Below are 14208 nucleotides of genomic sequence, written 5' to 3'. Positions count from 1 at the left end.
TTTTTCTTCTTTCAGTGCCTGTGAGGAAAACTTATTTTCTGTAATTCTGTCAGAGTACAATTTGCCAAAAATTTGTTGGGTGTCCAGGCTGTAATGGACTGACATTGGAAGCATGCTGAGAAGGAAGAGCCTGGTGGTCACTGCTGAAGATGCTGACCATGGTGCACACAGGGTTCTCTGCCTTTGGCTGAAAGCTGAAGCTCTAACAGGAAAACATGTTTAGGCTAAACTGTAGACTCTGTGTGTGAGTATTCCATGGTGCACGTGTCTAACTCGAGATCTTTACAGCGGCATGAGAGTGAGCACAGCCAGGGCAATCCCAGACAGACAAGCAGCACTCAACTGGCAGAGCCCCTCTTGGGAGCCCAGAGGCCACCAAGAGACCTGGCTGAGGCCAGACTCCATTTGATCTGAGCGCCTGGGGTTTCCATGCAGCAGTCTGATGCCCCAGTCACTAGCCAATAGTTAATGAAGTGGCTGCAAAAGCACTGAATAGAGCAGTTGATTGATATGATAGAAAAATATTTTCTTACTCTACTTTTCTGTGTTACTGGAAAAAAAAAAGGTTCAAGACTCATGATAATAAAAGAAAAAAGAAAATCAGTTCTAGTAGAAAAACCAATACATACACTTAACCTAAAAAAGCGAAATTCCTGATAGATCAGCTAGACGTAATTTGTCTTGTTTCCTCAGCAAATATTGCTTATCTGGATTGGAAGAGGGATGTCTGGAGCCATCAGGCTGGATGAACTTACCTGCCATAAGGATTCTTTCTTCTTTTCCACCCTCGTGCGTAGCTCAGAGTACAGTTACAAAAGTGTGCAAGAGCATTCTAAATCCTCTTCCACCAGCACCAGTAATGAAAGGCTCAGGACTGGACTTGGCTACATAGGCTGGAGTTTATACAAGCTGGGTGTGACGTGTGGTTGGTAGCTACTGTTTTTGTAGTGATATCCTACGTGAGCATCCACTGATGACTGCTTTAATTGCACAATCTTGAATCCAATTATCCTTATGTAAAGCTGGTGGATGACTGAGGAAAGATGAGAATCAGTATTCTGGCATTTTAGAGAGGAAAGTGTCCAAAATTGGGTCTAATGAAGGAAATACCTTAAGTAGACAGAAGCAACTTAATTTTAGATGGTTTGGTTTGTGTCATTTTAGGTTTTTGGGGACTGTATGTACAGAGGACAAGTGTAGACTAATATACCTATGGTACAGCACAGCTGTGTGGGACATGGAGTGATCCAAGTAGATTTATAATAATTACTGTTACTGCCAGTAGCCTTTTTCCTCCACTCTTTTTTTTTTTTTTAAGACATGAATCTGAAGATCTTCCACATAACTGCATATAATTCGTTCTGTCTTTGCCACAACATTATTGTAATAATGCTTCCTTCTCATTACCTGTTTCTGACATGATTATAATCTGCATAATATAATCTGCATTTCTTCTGTAAGGAGAAACACTTCCCAGGGAGGGGGCATTGTTGTGCAGTCAGCTGTGACTGGGGACTTGGTTAAGTAAAGAGAAGTGTTTAATGGCTGCCTCTGCTTATAATAATTTTTCTTTGTAGTTTGGTGTTCATCACTCATGCACATAGTTTCTCTGTAGCTGTTTGGCATGGCAAGGTTGGTTGGGCCCTGGAGGAAGCTGCAGAGCTGCTCTTCTGGTGTGAGCCCTGCCCACTGTAATTACAGCACTCTGCTCCTGCAGCTCCCTCTCCTCCCTCATCCTGTGTAAGAGCTTATCTGAAAACATGCCCTGCCAATTTGTCCCAAGAGTAGGCTGCAGACTGCTCTGCTCAGTGAACCGTAGTGAGGAGTAAGGGGTGTCAGGAGAAGGGATGATCTCTTATTTTCCTCACCTCTACATTTTGCCTTGTGTCTTTTTTTCATTTCTGTTTTCTGTTTTGTTTCCACTTTCATATCAAGATTGCCAGGAACCAAAAAGGCGAATTAATTGCCTGCAGTTAAAATGCATTTTTAAAAAAGAGAATCTACAGGGGCTTTTTATGGTTTCTTGTGTGTTTTTTTTTTTTCTGTAAAAATCTGTGATTATATCTGGATCCCTCAGACTCTGAAACTTCAAACTCTGAACTGTCAGACAAAAATGCCCATGCCCATAACTCCCAACAGCTCTCTTCCAGCTTATAAATTCTGATTTAAACTTTTTGTAAGTCACTCAGCAAATAAGAATCTTCAGGCTTGGCAGAGTTGTTTGCACACCACGATTGCCCCACATCCTGCTCTCAGGGTGACCTGGCAGCTCCTGCACCTGGTCAGTCCTTACCTGTCCCGGCAGCCCTGGAGAGGCTGCAGGAGCAGGGAACCCTTACAGCCACTTAAAGGTGGCTTTCAGGGAGACCTGATACCTGGAGATGCTGGGATTGGGAACCCACAAAAGAGGCTTCTGTCTGCAGACACTGACAAGTGTGGGGTCAGTGCTGCCCCTGAGTGAGCTACACGGGGAAGGTTTGGAGCCAGATGTGTTCCTTGTCCTCAGTGACCTTACACTGGTGGGCAAGAGGAGTTACTCACCCTGTGTTGCTGGGCTGCCACGCTATTGCAAAACCCTCCCCGTGCTTTGTGGAGCCCGGGACTCTGTCAGGCTGCATAAGAATTAAGTTACTGTTTTGAATATGTACATGTGTTCTCCACTCTGTGACAGGCCTGTGCCCACAGGCTACACAAGTACTGCCAAGCCTCACTTTTCCCATCCTCCCTAGGCTTTTTTCCTCCCCATTCATGGAACTATAGGTGTCAAAAAGACATATTAGATATTAGGTGAACAATGGGGGAAATGTTCCACTCTTCTAGGTTAGTGGCTTGTGAAATGAAGAAAAAAATCCCTTTTCCTCAGTCTTGTGATTTCTTGTAATGCCCCCACAGAATGTATAAATCATTACAAAACAATACAGGTGAGAAGGATTTTTATTTATTGCTGACAATTAGAATGTGGTCAAAAGGAGATTGTATTAATTATTTGAGGGAAAAGTAAAACTGGGAGCTTAACAGAATGAGATTTGAAAATGGTGAAACTATTTCTACAAAGAAAGGGCTTAATTTTTTTCTTTTGTCAGGAGGTGGGAGGGAAGAGAAATACAATTAGAGACTAAAGAGTTAAGCACCATGAAAGCAGACTTGATTCTATTGCAATGTAAGAGGTCATCAATTTTTGTGCAAAGTTCCTTTCTGTCACCACTGTCCCTATACAGAGGAGAGTGTCTTGCTGGGTTAATGCTGAAATGGAAGGTTCATTCCATCACATTATGCAGGGGCTACTGCAAGTGTTACAAATCCCTTAACGTGTGAAAATTTGTCACAAGAGAAGTCTACTTGCAGCTGTAAGGGCCCAGCCCTCCGAGGTGTGAACTCAAAATAAATTTTTGATCTCTCCCTCGGTGCCAGTCGTGCCAAACTGAAAAAAAAATAGAAAAAGAAAAAAAAAAATTAGTTCAGGCTTGCATTGTCTTTTATGAGATTCCCAAGAAACAGAACTGCAGTTACTTGAGACCCAGCCTTGGGTTTTGAGAATTACTTAGGGTTTGAGGCTTTGTGTAGATTAAGAAATGAGAAAGGACAGTACCATCTTCCTTTACTCTCAAATGGAATTATGGAAACGAGAGGTGCAATGTCACAGCTTCATCTTAGGGCTGGATGCAAATTTGGATTGTCAGCACAAACTCAGAATAGAAAAACTTTGATGTCAAAGGTCAGTGCTCTGTCCAGTGCCTGCTTGGTTAGTATCCATTTTGGCAATAATGATTTTTCTAATGGCCATTGTGCTTTGGTTTGTATCTCCTTTTGGCCTAAATTGGCTTCGTCTTCTACTGGAATAATGTTTTCTTTTTTTTTTTTTATGGATTATTAAGTCAAAATAGTTCCACAGCCAAAGCAAGTCAGGCTGTTTTACAATAGAAGAAGCTTTAGGAAATACAAAACTATTACTCAACACTGAGCTGATCCATAAAACAGCAGAGTCCAGAGGAAAAGAAAATAATAAAAACAACAATTTGCTTTATGTTTTGAAAAGGGAAGTTTCTTTCCTGCTTTAAAGGAGAACAGAACTACTTTTTGTTTGGGCTGAACCAAGGGGAGTGTCCGACTTGTTTGCTTTAGCCTAATTATCTTTGTAGTATCAGGGTATTGTACATGAAAATAAAAACAGAACACCAAACTGTGGAACAAGCTGCAGAGAGACAAGAATTTGACATGTGCATTTGCCTTCCCAGGAAAAAATAATGTTAGCAGGTTGGAGCTGTTAAAGAAGCTCTATGGGGAAAACCACCATGATTAAGGAATCGTATCTGCATATATTTGGTGTCACTTTTGTTTTCAGAAATAGAAAATATAAAAAAGACAAGTCAAGTGTGGGTTTTTTTCCTGTTGGTTAGATGTGCTGCTGGTGATGTTGGAAGCAGCGAGGGATTGCTGCAGCTTGCACTTACTTGATCTTGACCTGTTGGTTCATCAGAGTGACCAGCAGCACGCAGCGGCTCACGGGCTCGGGCAGGGGGTTGGCGTAGGAGATCTCCAGGGACACAGCTCTGTTCACCACAACCCTCCGGGGCACCTGGGGGACAAAACACCTTTCTGATCACTCCCTGCTTCGTGCTTTCCTGGAGTCAGGGTTCAGTGGAGCTGCAAGTGGCATTCAGGTGACAAACATTAGCTTTGCTCGTGTTTGAAGCTGGATGTGGCTCAGCTCAATAGGGCTGTCCAGCTGTCTGCAATATTTTGTGCAGCATTTCAGTGAAATGGAGCCCTGGCTCTACACAGACACGTCCCATGAAACCCGTCTGATTTTTTGTTTGCTGAGTGGCTTTTTTTTCTTTTTTGGTACATCGCTGATTAGGATTAAAGTGCTAAAACAATATGAAGTGGCTCTAGCACTGGTTAGAATTAAGGGTTTAAATCTGAATTTTGGCAATGTTCTTCAAGGACAACACAAGCACTTGCCAATACATGGAATGAAAACAAGTACTGTGGAACAGAAGGCAGTGGCTTGTGACTGGGAAAAAAGAAGGTGACAGAGCTGTTCTGAAAAACGAGGCAGATTCTGGCCAAGGTTCAGAGCTGGCCTCTCACATCCTTGCATTCTCAATTCAAGCAGGCAGAATTTTGGAACAACATCTGAAATGGCAGCCTAAATGTAATACATTTATCTCCAGATTCTCATCTTAAGATCTGAGCTACAGAAAGACCTTTTAGCATCTATTCAGAACATCGAGAAGAAAATTGTTCACCTTAATGATGATGTTTGTGTCCTCTAAAATGATTGTCTTCTCCACCAGCAGCTTCAGCCCGTGCGAGCGCATGACTTCACACAAAGCAGTAACTTGGATCCTTTTGTCAGTGGTCAGATATTTTCCATAATGGGTGTAAGGGATCTTTACCCGGATATGCTTCCCTAGAATTCAGACATTTATTTAGGAACCATTACATTTTCAAAGCAAGCTAAAGAGAAAAGAGTTATAGTGAGGGGTTTTATTAATTATTAAAGAGAAAAAAGATGGCAGTGGAGCTTGTTTATATTTCCTTCTTGTGAGACTGATTGTGTATTTCCCTCTTCTGGTGATCCTTGCCTCATTTGACCCTTACACTTTTGAATAGAGGATATTGGCCTGAAACTGAGGGAGTCTGCTTGTCTGCATTTTACTGGATTCCTGGCCCTTTGTATTTGTTATGATTATAGGTATAACTATTTTAATCTATTCCCTCCTTATATCCTTTTTATTTTACCTCAGTCAAGAAGAAAGTTTGGGTCAAGTTTCACAGAGATCCTTTTCAAGTGACCTGGTCAGCTGCTCATTGTAGTCCTACAACTTTTCTGCTGTGTATGGGAAAAATGTTTATCTTTGTAGCTCCTGGGGATGAAAAAGATCTCTATAATAATTTCAATAGTCTTTACTCTTCAAAAGAGAGACAGAGTTTCACTGAAAACTTTTAAGCTTTTTCCTAGTTGATTTCTTTTCATGTGTTGCCTGTTGGGTGCCAGAAGGCACACATCAGACTTTTTTTTACTTGTTAAGAGTAAGATGTGTTCCTGTGTAATAATCAGCACACACACACATGCACATATATATACATACAGAAACCATGACACACACACACATAGTGCTGCTCCTGGAGCTATAGCATAAGTGTGGCCTCCTATGCAACATTTCATGAGACATCCACTTAATGCTAGAACTAGTGCAAATTTTCAGAGGAAAAAAGATATTGTGAAATGTACTCATAAACAATGAGTAGCTGCACTAAAAGAAGCTGGTATAGGTATGATACTGATGCTTCTTCCTTCCAGTTGCCTTCCTGTGGCTGGGAGCAGAGCTATATTAGCTCCTTAGGGACATTAAAAGTTACCTTGTTTAGGACCAAGCTCCACAGAAGTGGCTGCCTTCAGGATCTCTGCCACTGCTCTCCTTGTGTACAGGATGGTGGAGGCACTCATGTCCACCCTGATGCTCTTGCGGTCGGAGGAGAGGTTGTTGAGGACCAGGACCAGGTTAATGTCTTTGCCAAAAACTGGAGGTTCAGCCAGCTTGAATTTCCCAGCGATGCCAGGGTTCCTCATTGTCTCTGAAGATCTTCCCCCAGGAGAGTCTGTGTGTCCTTCTGTGACACTTATTCCCAATATCTTACCCAAGGCCTTTCTATAGACTCGTCTTTCCTCAGAAGAACCTGGAGGAAACAGGGAACCAAGTAAAATTCTACTTTTCTTGCAAATGCACTTCCTCTGTGTAAAGGTTTTCAGACCAGTACAGGGTATCAGCATCACTCAGAAATATGCAATACCTAAAAGCTCCCTGTATCTTCTTTAGGCTCCATTCAGGTTTTCCACAGGGGAAATACCATGGCAAGGTGAATAAATCACTAAAATTAAATATGGTGCATTTGTATTTGTTTAGAAGTCAGATTTCTTTTTCTCTGGTCAGAACATGCAGTAATGTGCTAAGTGATACTCTGCTGATCTGATGGCAGCCAGCCTCTGTTTTAAATATGGTTGCACTAAAACACTGAGGAGTGAAACCCAGAGGGTTTGTTTGCCTTGGGTAGTAAAATGTATTTTATAGCCCTGTTTTGTGTATGCATTAAATTTTACATTTCTGTGGAAGGGACTAAAGTATATTTTGTATTGTCCCTTAATAAGGAAGCTACTGAATGCAGAAGCCCAGAAATATAACACCCATTGTATTAAGAAAGTAATCTGAGCACACTGGCAGAAATATTTTCTGAAGGCAGGGGAGAGATGTTTAAGCCAAGCAGGTTATCCATGGCAGCTCCCCAGCACCAAGGATTCAGTAGGCAATAATAGGAGATCCCTGGTGCTAATTCCTCTACCTTCTGGATATTTGTAGTTAGCAGTGATATCCACACGGCCATTGCTGCCCACAGCTTTGGTGCTGATAGACCTGCCGATGATTTCAGTATCACAATAAACTCTTTTCTTGCTCCCATCGTTGTACACAATCCATCTGTTGCAGTCGGCGTTCACCTCTGAGTACACAAACAAGGTGTCGTAATCCAGGTTTACTTCACCTTCTTTGATGGCTAAGACAGATGCAGGGCCACACTGAAAAATGCCTTAAATGTAAAAAAAAAAAGAAAAAAAAATAGGTTAAACTTTATTAGTTGTGCTCAGTTTGGAGAAGGACTCTTAAGTCAGGCTGAGAGCTAAGGCTGTTACCTCTGCTTTGTTCTTGTGGCGTTGCATCTAAAACCTGCCACCCATTGTATGCCCTTCCCAGGTCTGGGCGAATGAACCAGCTTTCATTCCAGACATGATAATCCCTGGAGACAAAGAACAATGTCTAAAAAGAACAACAATATAGAGTAGTCATGCAAACTTCCAATTGGAGACGAGTAGTGGATTTAAAAAAAAATAAATTTCTAAACTCTAAACGGAGACACAAAGTGTCAAGTTACAGTACCTCTTTCAAAGGGCAGATTTACTGCCTGCTTTTGAGGTATAGACCTCAGGGCAGGGAGGGAGAAAATAATGAAGTATGTTGTTTGTTTGTTTTCCAAATGGATGTCTGCAGTATTAATTTAGATGGTTGTTTTACATTTTGCCCACTCAGTTGCTTTTGTACTACTAGTGTTCATGTTTTTAGGTCTCCTAGATCCTCTCTACTGTTGTTGTTGATGAGATGGAAGAAATTATATTTACCATGTGGAATCCTTGCTGATATTAAGACTCCTTCCAGAGCTGTCATAGTACTTATCGATACTCAGGTTTCTATCCACGTCATGGGCAGAGTTAAAATTTGAAACCAAACGAGTTGGAATCCCCAAGCACCTCAAAACTGAAATATATTTTATAAAAAAACAAACGAGCAAGAAATGCAACACAACCCACACAGCTTTAGTTCAATGATTACAAATATCTGAGAAACAAAGTGTCTAAATATTTTGTGATTCTTCAGCATTAATGGTCTTCACAGTACTGTTCCTTTTGTAGAAATTATTGCTTTGTAGTTTTGATAAAACCAGAGGTCCTAGATGCCTCCATTTCACCCCAGCCCTCTATCCTGACAGCTTACCTGTGCACATGACACCTGCAAAAACCCAGCACTGGCCATACTGAACTGGTCTGTAGTTGTCCTGGCGCCACTTCTTGAGGATCACCACGCTGCCATCCCATCTGGAGGGGTTCTCATGCGAGTGGAAACTTCCCTGCCACTTCCCCAGGAGAACTCCATTGTCGTTATCATTTCCATTGATCTAAAGAGAGGCCAGTGGACAGAATGCACAAAATGAATTGTCTGCAATGCACTGGAGCTCATTCTGTTGCTCATGGCTGAGTCTCAGTGGGGCTTTCTGCTCACTGCTGTGGGGTTGGGGTTGAGTTGTCCATTCCTTACCATAGAACTGATGACTCGGCCCACATATTTGGGATCTCCTCTCCGGGACACATCCATGGCTGGGTCCTGACGGTAGTACAGGCTCAGATCAAGCATGGTGAGACAGATGTTTAGGAGGTCTTGAAACTGTGATCAGATAAGATACTTTTTAAAGAAAACGGATGGTTTCGCAAGCAGAATTAAAGGAGATTTTACTGCAGTTCCTCCCTTCTGAGATATCCCAGCCCAAAAGTGATAGGGACAGTGGGGCTCACTGTGAGCAAACCACAAGTAAGGCTACCCAGGTTTGTGCAGTTATTATATAAACAGCAAATAATGATAAGATAAATGCTGTTGGAGACAGAATGAGAGTCCACACAAATTCCTTGTGACTTACCTGTCCATAATACCACCCTCTTGCTTCAATGTACCTTGCATTGCCCACAAAGATTATTCCATTTTCATTTAGAACATATTCTTGTCTCTCGTTTTCATTGGACATGTAGACATCATCTCCTGAAAACCAAGTTGGGCAGGCTTAAAGCTGAGGACACCAGCAACCTTTCAGAAACATTTTTGTCCTGATTTAGCAAGGAGAAAACTTCTATTTGCAAAATAGAATTGTTACAGCTCCATGAAGAGGTGCAGTTCAGAGGTAATGTCTGTTGTTATATATGGCCAGGGAAGGTGTGGGGGGTGAAAGAAGGATCCATATTATATTACTTAACTTTTTTCCCCTACTTTTAGTGTAGCCTTGTGTATTATCTAAATGTTCCCTGTCCGCACACTGTTATTTTGTGAGGAAGATAGACAAAAGTCCAGGCTAGCTCATCACATTTTTCTGTCTTCTCAGGGTAGTTAGAAGTGGAACAGATCTAAAAAGATTTGAAAAGAACGACACAGATGACATTTTTCTCTTTTTTTTCTAGATGTATTTGTCTTGTTTTAAGATTCCTATATGAAGACCTTTTCTTGCCTGATCCAAAGTCCTATCAGGAATGTTATTAGGATAACCTGCTCAGCCATTCACTTGGAGTTTATTGTTCCTCATTGTTTTTCCAAGTTTATGACACAGTATTTAGCTGCTGTGAAAGCATTGGTTCCCACAGAGGTTTAGATTGTTTTGGTTACTCTTTAGGTAGCAATATTTGCTTAGCTATGCTTTTAATTCCATAATGTTTAAATATATTTTCTGAAAGATTCAGGATTGCAGGAAATACATACAAAAAGATCAGCTTTTCTATTTTATTGAATCAACTTCTTTATCTTCCTATAGGAACTTCCCATCCTTCCCTTCCTGCAAATAAAAAATTGCAGTTTATTTTAAAAATTGTATCATGTGATATAAATCTATTTTTGCGGTTGCTGTCCACACTTTAAAAAAAATAATATCATCACTGTTGATTCCTGAAGTTTTGGGGTAGCATGGACATGGAGACCTGTGTGCAGTTTCAGCTGCTGCCCTTCAAGGTGTGGACCAGTTGGAAAAAGTGGGAGGAGCAGTAAGAATGCTCAGCATTCCTAAAAATCTGAAGTATGAATTAACTCAGAATTATTTAAGGTAGGAAGCAAATGGGGGCAAGGAACGGGGCAAGCATTGTAATTAATTCCAGAAATTCTTGTGATGGGGCAGGGGGAAATAAAATCTATTCTTGGAGTCTATCATACGTAGGATGAGAAATTATATACTGAAGTCAAAGCAAGAAAGATTTGGTTAGTTAATAGGATAAAGATCTAATAGAAAGGCTTGTGCTTTATTGGAGGGAATTGCCAGGGGAGGTGCTGGAGCTTCCCTAATGGCTGGTCATTGAGAAGGAATTCAAGACCTCTCAGGAATGACCTAAGTGCTGAACTGAACCTGCCTTAGAGCCCTGGTGTGGGACTAGATGACTTTCTAAGATCCTTCTAGCCTTGTGATTTTATTATTCTGAGCAATCTCAATGTCCTTGTATAATCACTTGAAGAAGATTTTTTTTCCCTAAGGTTTATGTGCTCTCAATAAACCTTTATAGCTTACTAAACTAGAATTTTTTTTTTTTGGTCCAGAAGATTTTTCACGTATTAATTTATCCTAGTAACCCTTCACTGAACGTGGTTTAATTCTTGTCATCTCATCCAATGGCATTAACATTGAAATCTGTACAACTATTTTCTCTTATACAGCTGAAGATTGCATTTTCCTTTTTCGGGACCATTTCACTTTGGTTCTTGTTCTTTGATTAACAAAGCCTTTCACATCCTTCATGATTTCCAGGTGATAAGTCTGTCACTGAAATCATTGTTATTTCTCCCTAGAGGTGTGGTTTTTTTTATTTCCTATTATTATATCTTATTTCTTCTCACCTTCTCCATTCTCTAAGGTCAGCCAGTTATTTCTGTGTGTTGTCCCAGCCCATCTGGGCATGGACAGTGCTGTTTAATGTCACTGTACCAAAGTGATGAACTATTTGATCTGAGTGTTTTTTCAGATGACACTTAAGGATCCACTCTCTAATAGCTTTGCTCCAGTCCAGTATTTTTTCTTTTATCTCTAGTCCTGACTGTTTTCTTATAAGTAGGTTTTATTGATATTACAGTTAATGAATTAACTTCTGTATTCCTCAGTTTAAGGACTAATCTCCCACCTGGAACATTATCTACAGACCAGATTTGCCATTTATCCTTTGCCAAGAAAATAAATTTCCCATTTCCCTTCTGCTATGACACTTACAATAGTGGTAACATACCCTCAAACTGAATCTGTTCCTGTTTTTCAGGATCAGGGAGCTATTGCACTCCGCAGAACTTCTTCAGCAGCATCCTTCATTCAGCATTAAGGATACTCCCTTTTATCTGTCAGCAGCCAATGCATCATCTGGTAAGTCTGGAGGACTCTTCCACAAAATCTTTAGTTTAAAATTGTAATGGGCACAGCTTAATTTCTCGGTTTTCATCGGAGAAGAGTTTGGTCTCTTGTGTACCACAGCCACGCTGGTGTTCCAGCTCAGGAGCTGTCACATATTGCTGTCCCTGCAGTGTGGTTTCCATCAATTACAAGTTACACACAAATTATTTTTCAGAGGTTTCTGGGGAGGTTTTTTTCCCTCAGGACTGTGCAGAGATGGTCTGAGTTTCCTGAACATATTTGTATAATTATTTCTGTCTTCCAGGACTTGCTGAGCTAATTAGCAGCTTTTTTCATCTTGGCTATTGACGCATTTCTTAGTGGCTCTTGACTAACACATGGTCATGGAAAAAAATAGTGGATGATTGTGGCTACTTTTCTCTTATAAGCTGTTTACTCACTGGGATGGCTAGGAGTTCTCTTAACACCAGGGTGTCATGTTTGCAGGCTAATCCATGTTTCTAGACTATTGCATAGTTGCAAAATATGAGGTTAGAAATTTGCAGCCTCAGCATGTTGCAGGAGAAATGCAGAAAAGAAAAGTTGGAGCAACAAGAGATGTCCATTTTCAACCCAAAAGAAGAACATGGGAATTGGACAGGAGCCAGCTTTGTGTGCTTGTAGCCCAGATTGCCAACCACACCCTGGGCTGCACCAACAGAGGGATGAGCAGCAGCTTGAGGGAGGGGATTCTCCCCCTTGTCTCTGCCTTTGTGAGACACCACCTGGAACACTGCATCCAGATCTGGGCTTCTCAGCACAAGGAAGATGTGGAGCTGCTAGAGCCTCCAGAGGAGGCCACGGAACTGCTCTGAGGTCTGGAGCCCTCTGCTCTGGAGCCAGGCTGGGAGAGCTGGGGGTGTTCATCCTGGGGAAGGGAAGGCTCCAGGAAGACCTTATTGCAGCCTTCCAGTGCCTAAAGGGCTTATAAAAAGGAGGGAGAGCAATGCTTTACATGGACTGAGAGTGATAGGACAAGGGAAGCTGTTATAACCTAAAAAGGGAGCGATTCAGATTAGCTGTTAGGAAGAAATTCTTTACCAGAGGGCAGTGATGCACTGGAAGAATTTGCCCAGGGAAGCCCTTGTCTACAGAAAAAGTGATCTGCTCAGTTCTGAAGAGCCTGTGATACAACCCCATATGGCACATTGCGTTAGGGTACAAAGGGGGTGGCAGCAGCTTTTTAATGTAGTGAAACCAGATCTCTGAGTGGAGATTGCAGCCTCTGGTGACCCAAAGAGAGACAGCCTGAGGAGCAGCTCTGTGCAGGCAGGAAAGCAACAACGTCAGCTGTGTTCAAGAGCAAGGGCATTGGCACCTACCTGGGCACCAGGGGTTGAAGAGTAACACAAACTGGCCCAGGTATCTGGAGAAGATCTTGTTGCCTGCGGTGACGCGGAGGGTGAGGTTGTATCGCCCGATGACGGCGTTGGCTGGGCTGGAAATGGTGAAGTTCATGGCTGCAGAGTCACTGGGTCCTTGGGCAGCACTCCAGCCACTGCCCCCCGCCTCAGAGAGGCCGAATGCTGCCCTTGTGCGATGAGACTCCGAGGGGGATGGCCCTGCCAGAAAGAAGGAGTCACTGGTTTCCGTCCCAGAGTGTGGTTTCAACATTAACCTCACACTTGGAATGGAGCACTAAAAATACAGGCAGAAAAATCGTCTGTCTAAATAGAATAAGGAGAGAACTGCAAGGAGTAAAGATTGCAGTTCTCTGAGACCGTGGATTAGCTGTGGGCGTGTTACCTATTTCAGTGACAAATCCCAGGCTCTCCCCATTCTGCCTCGGTCTGTTGAAGTACAGGGTGATATTGAAGGCTTGTCCTCGCCTCACAGTCAGCTCGGTGTTGGCATATCTGTCAGTGTGGTGGTTGGCTGCGTTCACTGATGGCTGCCAGCTGATGTGTGTCGGGGTCAGGTCTATAAAACACAAGAAAAGTCATGAAGAAGCAACTGGCATGAGGTCATTTGCTGTTTAGTGGCATGACGAGGTTACTAAGAGCAATTACTTTTTGTGGGAGGAAGTACAACTAAAAAGCAGATGCCCCATTAAATTAAGTCTATTGGTCAATAATGGAAATCTTTCCTTGGGTTTTGCTAAAGAGCCCTCATACAGAGCACTTATGTACTTCCCATACAGGGTTGGATTCTCTTTTACCACTGGACTTAAAAATAAATTTACAGGGGCAAATTGGTGTAATTTCACAGTCAGCACCAAGGAAAGTGTCCCAGTGTCCTGTAGCCCCTCTATGTTTTCAACATATATATTTTTAGGGTCACAGGAATGGCAATTAAGACATCTTACTTTTCCTGCTTAGATCCTGAAGCCATGTGGCCTAGATGCAAGGAAAAATGCGTAGTGAGAGATCAGCTGTCTTATATGGATGAACAAGAGGCATTTGAGGACATGCTGAAGCTTTTGACAAATCAATCCATCTGAATCTAGCTCTGTTCAAAGTGGCAGCTGGACCACTGGAG

At 42.0% G+C, this 14208-nt stretch overlaps 1 protein-coding gene across 1 annotated transcript; it reads right to left on the bottom strand.

Moving 5' to 3' along the window:
• Positions 1–1853: 1853 nt before the first annotated feature.
• Positions 1854–13690, bottom strand: LOC119710391 (protein-glutamine gamma-glutamyltransferase 6-like). Its single transcript, XM_038159385.1, is given in 12 exon segments — positions 1854–3421; positions 4452–4576; positions 5250–5413; positions 6367–6684; positions 7345–7587; positions 7691–7794; positions 8174–8309; positions 8547–8727; positions 8868–8993; positions 9244–9362; positions 13053–13292; positions 13477–13690. Coding segments are annotated over 12 exon segments (2121 nt in total). The 3' UTR covers positions 1854–3270.
• Positions 13691–14208: the final 518 nt, after the last annotated feature.

This window comes from Motacilla alba, chromosome 20, assembly GCF_015832195.1.
Source record: "Motacilla alba alba isolate MOTALB_02 chromosome 20, Motacilla_alba_V1.0_pri, whole genome shotgun sequence".
Lineage (NCBI taxonomy): Eukaryota > Metazoa > Chordata > Aves > Passeriformes > Motacillidae > Motacilla > Motacilla alba.
Note: the sequence above shows the minus strand (reverse complement) of the source record. Positions and strands in the feature narration are given on the sequence as shown.